Raw genomic sequence first — 9,170 nt, 5'->3', positions numbered from 1 at the left:
TCTATGAATTCGTGTCAGCTTTAAGAGCAGTGAAAAAAGACACAGAATCTTTTTGATATCAAATGATATAATATGTAGACGTACATTAGACTTTCACTTAGACTATTTATGCGAATTGTTACACATACTATTTCATCGATTGATTTGAAAAGTGAGATATATAAAAACAATCCTTTAAACCGTATTACTTTTTGCATAACAGTTAATGATACAAAAATAAACAAGTATACAAACTAGAGTAATTGTTGAAATACTTATATATGTTACATTAATTAGCCTTTAGTACATGTAGCATTAATCAACAATTATGAAATATTTCCGTCTCTATGTTATATTGAAACATTTGACATAAATCAAAAGGTTCTCCGAAAATCAACATGTTTAGTTTATACAAATACTCCCTCATTGTTTTTTTAAACATTGTTCATACATCCATGGAGCTTCATGGGGCATGTTCAAATGGTTCAGATGGGTAAGTAAATTGTAATACTAAATGGATAGATTTTACATTGATTGAATGCTTATTTTCATGACACAAGTAAGATAACATTAACGTAAAGAATTTTTAGAAGCCCCTTGAAGTGTTGTGAAAACTATCGAGCCGTTGGGAACTCTTGTGAAGGTAATTCGTTTTGGTTAAATTTGTTATCAGTTATTTCTTATTCATGTTCGAAAATGAAAAACATTAACTGCTTTGTTTTGGTCATTGACAAGAATGTTGGCCGGGAACTCATGGTGTAGATTGTAGAGACGACTGCCCGCCTAACTTCTACGGCAGATTATGCTTAGAGAAATGTGGCTGTGAACCATGTGATAGAGTCATAGGATGCTCAATTACAACTGGTAAGTGTTTCTACCATACACCTACAAAATACATTTATTTTAATCTGATTACAATTAAAGAGGTGGTTAATCCTCGTTTGATAATGAAATAATCCATTCCGTCAGATTTTGAACGGTTCAAACTAACAAATATGCATAATCAGATAGACTAATTAAGTTTGCATTACATTATGGCATGAAATAAGTGTACACAATATAGATACGCCCCGCTTTTGTTATTTTTGTTCAAACAAAGGTAGATGACAGCGCGTTTCTGTAAGATAAATCTTTTTAAACACTAAATTATAATGCTTTACTGGAATCTATGGTTTGTTCCCTACTAATATATTTGATTGTTTGAATTCATAATGATGATAAGTACATGTAGAATATAATAAGCGAAATGGAAGAAATCAGTATTTTGTAGTGTTTGCTTTCAGAAATGTTTCTGTGTATTTGTGTTAACCTCAATGAATTGCAACTGTCCGATTAGTCACAGTTAATTGTCCAGTAAGTACCGTGGTTTCATAAATCTTCGTGGGTGTCAATTTTCGTGGATTTTCTGAAAACCACAGTTTCAAGGATACGTAAATTCGTGGCCAATGATCCTAAAAAATGTTAGTTGAAATTGAACTTCAATGAACATTTAATTTCGTGGATCAGCTTAACCACAAAATCCACGAAAATTGGTATTCAACGAATATTGATGAAACCACAGTTTAAACTTATTGGGCAGCTACTTGTAACATTACCCGGGGTGCAGGGTAGTAATAAATCAACTTAACTCGATTTATCTAAAATGACGTCACAAAGATGCTTTAATTTTCATGACAGTACACCACAACTTGAAGACTACTTATATAATCTTATTAAAAAATGATTTTATTCATCGGCATATTCTCCATAAAATTGTATTGAAAACAATTTACAACTATATAAATCTGTTAAAAATACATGTTTCTCAAGATTAGTGGAGGAACATGCTCGAATCATTTTTGTTTTCTTTATAACATGAAATTATAAACATGCACTGAACTAGATAAAGGTATGTTTTCTTACACACTGCTCTTTGTCAATTAATGAAATGAAGAAAATGATTCTCAGATGTGACTTTAACAACGTCTAGTTTGGATAGAGAAGAAAGGACAATAGACATTTTCAAACTTTCAGATACGTGACTGGGTTATTTTTTTTTTTAACCAGATCCTCCCGTATTTGATAATACGGATGATCTAATTTTGATTAGTATGATCAAAATGAAGAGAGATATTTATAGAAGTGTTGAAAAAATTACATTTATTTACAAGGAAATAATTATTATTAATTTTACTTTTTGATAGAAACGAGTAGTAACAAGTCTGCTTCGGGGGAAGATGAAAGTTCAACGAACTCTTCAACATGGCTTACGTTGTCAGTCTTAGCATCTTGTTTCGTAATCTGTTTCATTTTCTCTCTACGAATCTTCTGTATAATTCGGTAAATGAAAAAATGATATATATCTTATTTCACTAAGATTGAAAATGCAATATTGATGTTTATTTATGCTTCATAAATTGAATTGGTTGAAAAAATTATGCTTGCAGACGGATACCGACTACAAAACCAACATATCTGACCGAATATGGTAGTTAAACATTTCTAACCACTTTAAAAGCTACACAGAACTTGACAGATCCAAAAAACATGACAGAATTAAGCACTCAAAATGTTTATGGTCATGTAGACTTAATATATAGAGATTACAAAAGTCTTAAACTGACAGCGTTGGATAAAGTGATCACTTGCAAATCACGATTAAAAATTCGACTCCTTTTAGAAATACTAAACAAAAGTGGATGACGGTACATCTCAGATGGTGTCTACAGTTTCAAACATTGTTAAAACAGGGAACCTTGAATTAAAAAATGCAATCAAATACAAGAAAATTAAAAAAACAAGAAATATTTTTGACTGGATGTTTTTACAACGGAATGACTAGAGTTTTAATGTTAAAATTTTAGATGTAGCTTTACCAAAGTTAACAGAATTGTTCTGGTATATACATTCCATTAATTTTTTCCTCACTCTAAATTAATATTCATATCATTATAATCAATGACCGCAGTTAAAAATATTTCCATGAAATGGTGTATGATGCGTTTCATATCCAAACATATTCTTCTAGAGAATGACAAATCTTCCTCACTTATCCGGAGTTATTATAAGTTACTATCATTTGCAATAGCTGAGATGGTTGTTTACAAGATGCCAAAAAGTACGGAAGAATTTTTCAAAAATGATTCATGCTCACTAAATGATAAAAATACGATTTATGTGTATATTTTATCTGTAGATGGCGGCTTATGTCACGCATATTTAATAAAATTCATCTTTTTGAAGCATAATTTTAGCAATTTTATTAACATTTCAAAAACTGATTGTGAAAGATTTTTTTTGGAATTTCTTTTTGTCAATATTTCATTGACAACATTACAATTATGAACATGACAAATTGAAACGTTATTAAAAACCTCTATTTACCATATTGAAAAAGTGTATGAAACTTTTACAGAAAGGAAATTTTGAACAAAAGAACAAATAAAATATTTCCGTTTGAATTAGCTCTCATCGGAGAATTTACAGCAAAATCGTGAAAAATATTAACTAAACTGTAAAATCGCATACCTTTTATATAATGCTTTCAAGGTCAATCGGGTGAAGATACAGGTCCCCTTCCAATAAAAAAAAATATGTATTTAAAAAAGAGGAAAATAGGAAAAAATAAGAAATCTTTTATGTTTGTTTATTTGATATCATTATTTGGAGAACTTTATAAACCAACTTTTATCAGCAGCGACTTAATTTTGCGATTAACTGACGATAAACTGGTTTCGCGACCAAGCCTTATAAGAACCTGCATTGTTATCAAAACTATAGACAAAGGATTAGTTTGCGGCGAGAAATATTGGCGACGACAAGGCTCTCGCTAAACTTGCGAATATTTCTCGCACGCGAATAAATGTTGATTTACGGTATTTTGCTCTGACCAAAGCTTATGTGGCCGTCGTCTGATGAATTATGTTGCGGCCAATAGAAAATAATTCGGTAGCTGCTAGAAAATTCCTTGTGTTTGCCAAATATTTAATATTTGAAAGTCGCTTGATATTTGTTTAGCAGCCCCAGATAACTACACTTCAGTCAGCATGATTCAGTATATTTACCGTATTTTAAACCGGTTAAATTTAAATTCGCTATATTAAACTAAAGGTTACGCTAATCAGAATGTTATTACTTACAAATGTTGTGGATGGAAACCGTATTTAAGTATTACTCAGTCTAAAATCAGCAAAAGGCACAAATGATGCGTTGTGTTATGTGCAATGATTCGTACACGGAAAATGCATTTAAATCAATTGTCATCCTGTTTTCAATTTAACCTTTGATGAAAATGCGTACGAAAGACCAAAGCCGACTTGGTTTTATTGTTTGGTTGAAACTATGCATTCGCTGTAAAGACCTCTTCTTCTTACTATATTCTGAAGTTTTTCCACCGATAAGATTCAGAAATCTGTTCTATTGTTTCCTATGGGTTGGTGAATTGTATTAATTTTCAACAGAACATTATCCATTTCAAAACTCGTCAAACATTGTAATTAACTTTTTTACCTCTATATCAATGTCTCCAATATAGGGATCCTTTGGCATGCTGTAAAAATTTTGCTGGCAACTCTTGCAAAAGTAATACAGAAATACTTATATCAACTCTAAAATAGTAGAACTTGTATCGAGGTATTACTTTTAAGTTTTTGTATCGTGAGCTTCATGTCACTTTAACAAGTATGCCCTCCTAGTAAAAAAAGTTGGAATAGACTGCCAGGAAAACTGTCCTCCACAATTCTATAGAAGATTCTGCAGAAACGAAATGTTCACGTAACTCATTTGATAATATTACTGGGTGCTTAAACCGAACAGGTCAGTAGATTTGTTAAACCAGGATTTAAAACAATTTTGTAATTCACCTAGGTAGAAGTCAGAAAACTAAGTTTCCTCCCCTCTAGCTTAGCTTCTTTGTTAAATTGAACAAAAGGTGAAATATGGTAATTTTATACTTCAAGTGGTTTGATTATGTAACCCAATATATTAAGAAGGACACAATAACGCTTTCCCAATTATCGTTATGCTGGTAGCTCATTAAAAATGCAATCTCTATACATCATTTTACAAACTGTCGTACGTTTTGTTGTATATTTATTTTTAAGATTACTGTTATTTTTCAATTTTTTGATAAAGTAGAAAAGCATACACATTTTAAGTTTTCCGTAATGAGATGTAAAAGTACCGCTCAACAATGGCACCTTTATTCTATTTAAAATGTCCTATTAATAGTACTTGTGCCTGTAATTAAAAGCAGTCGTGATGTACAATTATTAGACTGTCACAAAATGTCATTTTTAATCGAAATAAATTGTAACCTCCTTATGTTTCTATTTGGTGACATGTTAGTTCAAATTTTGTATTAAAAATAATAAACATTTCCAAATGCATAATGAATGTACCTTTTAGCCCGGTCGAATATCAATTGAAATTTAGGAAGTATAAATTCTTGAGGGGTTGCAATGGTGGACTTGTGAGTCAATTAAATTTCACTCTGACATATGACCAATTAAAATTAAGTTCGTATGCGATTATGTTACATAAATGGACAACAACTAATATCTCGTTCTAATGTTGGCTCATTCTCCCTGTAAAAATTTATTGATCCAAATAGCAACTGATTAAGCTGTTGTTTTAAACAAACTGTTAAAATGTTTATTCCTTGTTCCAGAATCCTGGCAGCAATTCCTTTTATGTCTAAGCAAATTGACCGTATCTCTTTGATCAGATCGCTGCAACGCGATTTTTTTTCTCAAACTACCTTCAATTGCATACTATTAATTCAAGGAAAATTTTTTTAATTCCTTGATATAAAAAAAAACTGTCCCTTAATTTAAAAACGTATTATATTTTTTCATAAAAGTTAATGATACATATTCAATAAACAAGTATACAAACTAGGGTATTTATTGAAATACTCATATATGTTCTATTAATTAGCCTTTAGTAGCTTTTATCAACAATTATGGAATATTTCCGTCTCTATGTTATATTAAAACACTTGGCATAAATCAAAAGGTTCTACGAAACGCAACATTTTTATTCTATTCCAATTTTCCATCATTGCTTTTTCAAATATCGTTCATACATGAACATCCACGGAGCTGACTGGGGTATGTTTAAATGGTTCAGATGGGTATGTAAATTGTAATAATAAATGAATAGATTTTACATTGATTGATTTCATATTTTCATGACACAAGTAAGGCAACATTAACGTAAAGATTTTTTAGAAGCCCCTTGGAGTGTTGTGTAAACTATCGAGCCGTTGGAAACTCTTGTAAAGGTAATTCGTTTTAGTAAAAGTTGTTATCAGTTATTTCTTATTCATATTCGAAAAAGAAAAACATTAACTGCTTTATTTTGGTCATTGACAAGAATGTTGGTCGGGAACTCATGGTGTAGATTGTGGGAACTACTGTCCTCCTAATTTCTACGGCAGATTATGCTCAAAGAAATGTGACTGTGAACCATGTGATAAAGTCACAGGATGTTTAAATGCAACGGGTAAGTGTTTCTACAATACACCTACAAAATACATTCATTTTAATCTGATTGCATTTAAAGAGGTGGTGAATCATCGTTTGATAATGAAATAAAGTCGACAACTTTCCATTATATCAGATATTGAACGGTTCAGTGAATATATTTATTTAAACTTACCTGAATTACAGGTTAGGGTGAGATACTTTGGATATGACAACTTTGGTTCAAGAAATGCATACACTAGCGTTTTTTTTTTTAATTTTATACATTTTAATACCACGACAGAATGGCAGTAAACTTTATACATTTATTTGTAAACAAGAAACAGATCATGTTATTAAACGTGGAAGTTAAATGTGGGGGGGGGGCACCCTTCTTAATTTTTTTGTTTTCGAAACAGTCTTTAACAGTCTTCACGTTTGGGACAGGGATAAACAATTTAGTGAAATTGTACCTAAAGAACAAAAGTTAAACGTCCTAAATACCCACTCACTGGTTTACAAAAAATTGTAATCATTTTCCACTTAACTGCAACAAAAAAAGATTAAGGCAATGTTGATGTATGTATCATCCAATTCAGTTTAAATTTTTCATCCCTTTTCTAAATATCCAGCTATGCAGTTTGTTTTATTTTTATTTCAATATTAAAGAGTAGGTTAGGAATACAATACAGAAAAACTGGGACACAATATATGCGAAAAAAATATGTTTCAACATTAAAGCATTATGTCATTCATTCGTTAAGTGTTGATCCCCGCGATTGCGCGGGTTATCATCTTCATAATGTAGTTGTATTGAAAACAATTTACAACTTATTTCAGATTATATAAATCTGTAAAAAAAACCATGTTTGTCAAGATTACATGTAGTTAAGGAACATGCTCGAATCATTTTTGTTTTCTCTATAACATGGAATTATAAACATGCACAGAACTAGATAAAGGTATGTTTTCTTAGGTACTGCTCTTTATCAATTAATGAAATGAAGAAAATGATTCTCAGATGTGGCTTTATCAACGTTTAGTTTGGATAGAGAAGAAAGGACATTTGAAATTTTCGAACTTCAACTTTCAGATACGTGTCTGGTTTTTTTTTAATCAGATCCTTTATGCGCCCGTATTTGATAAATCACAACGACGTTTAAAATACGGAAGCGTAAAAGATCTAATTTTGATTAATATGATCAACATAAAGAGGGATAGTTTTAGAAGTGCTGAAAGCAATTACATTTAATTACATGGAAATATTTAATATTATTTTTACTTTTTGATAGATATGGATCAAAATACGAGTAGTACCAAGCCTGCTTCGGGGGAAGATGAAAGTTCAACGAACTCTGCAACATGGCTTACGTTGTCAGTCTTAGCGTCTTGTTTCGTAATGTATAATTCGGTAAATGAAAAAATGATATATTTTTTATTTGACTAAGTTTGAAAATGCAATATTGATGTTTATTTATACTTCATATATTGAAATGGTTGATAAATTTATGCTTGCAGACGGATACCGACTACAAAACCAATCGATCTGGCCGAATATGGTAGTTAAACATTTCTAATCACTTTAAAAGAATAGCTTTGTTTTAAATGTTAAGAACAAATAACAACTATCCTTTATTCACTAGATACCACAAATCGAAGAGTTTTATCAGAGAATCGTAGACGTAGTTGGTCGTTAACGTCGAGGACAATTGATTCATCTCCAACCAATGACACAGAAACAAGCTATACAGAACTTGACAGATCTAAATAACATGACAGAATCAACTTTCAAAATGCTTATGGTCATGTGGACTCAATATGGGTATATCCCTCAAACTATTTTTAGAATTGGTAGGACAACAAAGTAGTGCCTTTAAGCAAAATAGTCCCTATACTTGCAGAGTGTATATACATTTATTGGGACATGCTTGACACATGTCAGAGAAGAGGATTTGCAATTTTAAAAACAAGTGTCAAAATTGAATTATCATTTGAAGAAAAGAATTGAACTTGTTTGATGTACACCCTTTCCAAAACCGAGAAATTCCCTACTTTTACTTTCATTTTCAGAGTTTTTCAATACAAACGCATTTTGCCGAAAAACGAATCTGACTTCAAACCACGAAATTTTAACAGGAAAGAGACAATTTGATGAGCTTTCATTCAAGAGGTCCCTCATTGCTGAACGAAAATTAGGACCGGAGCTATGAACCATAACGTTAACATTACCGCCTATGGAAAATGTATTAGTGGACTATACCCATATATGGAGATTACAACATTCTTAAACTGACAGCATTGGATAAAATGATCAATTGCAAATCACGATTAAAAATTTGACTCCTTTTAGAAATATAATACTAAACAAAAGTGGATGACGATACATCTCAGATGGCGTTTACAGTCTCAAACATTGCTAAAAAAGAAATCCATGAATCCGAAAATGCAATGCAGTAAAAAAAGTAAAAATAAGAAAGAACTAGATGCTGTCATTAGACAGTAATACCCGCACCAATTGTTTGCCCCTAAATAACACTGTTTTGTACCAGTTTAATTAAAAAATGAAGGCCACATGCAAGCTCCGGTAATACATTTAAAAATTATAATTTTCATAACTGAAGAATGAGATCCATTCCCATATGATATTACACATGAGCAGCACTTTATGTGCAATTTGGGGTTGAACTGTTTTCAGTGAATTTTCAGCTAATCAATAATCTAAACATTTCATGTCATAGAAAGTATAAA

The 9,170-nt window shown here is 31.2% G+C and overlaps 1 protein-coding gene across 3 annotated transcripts; it reads left to right on the top strand.

Annotated features, from left to right (window-relative positions):
- The first annotated feature begins 371 nt into the window (after positions 1-371).
- Positions 372-8,598, top strand: LOC105320856 (uncharacterized). 3 transcript variants are annotated; one of them, XM_066070335.1, is made up of 6 exons: positions 372-472; positions 570-622; positions 715-843; positions 2,163-2,232; positions 7,941-7,981; positions 8,066-8,598. In XM_066070335.1, the coding sequence occupies exons 1-6, from the start codon at positions 378-380 to the stop codon at positions 8,191-8,193; spliced, it is 516 nt and encodes a 171-aa protein (XP_065926407.1). In that variant the 5' UTR covers positions 372-377; the 3' UTR covers positions 8,194-8,598. The 3 variants fall into 3 exon arrangements, with proteins under 3 accessions (XP_065926407.1, XP_065926406.1, XP_065926408.1); XM_066070334.1 differs by having other exon boundaries at positions 2,163-2,298; XM_066070336.1 differs by lacking the exons at positions 7,941-7,981; positions 8,066-8,598 and adding an exon at positions 2,406-3,688.
- The last annotated feature ends 572 nt before the right edge of the window (positions 8,599-9,170 follow it).

The sequence above is a fragment of the Magallana gigas genome, chromosome 8 (genome assembly GCF_963853765.1).
Source record: "Magallana gigas chromosome 8, xbMagGiga1.1, whole genome shotgun sequence".
Taxonomy (NCBI): Eukaryota; Metazoa; Mollusca; class Bivalvia; order Ostreida; family Ostreidae; genus Magallana; species Magallana gigas.
This window is presented reverse-complemented; position numbering and strand designations above follow the sequence as displayed.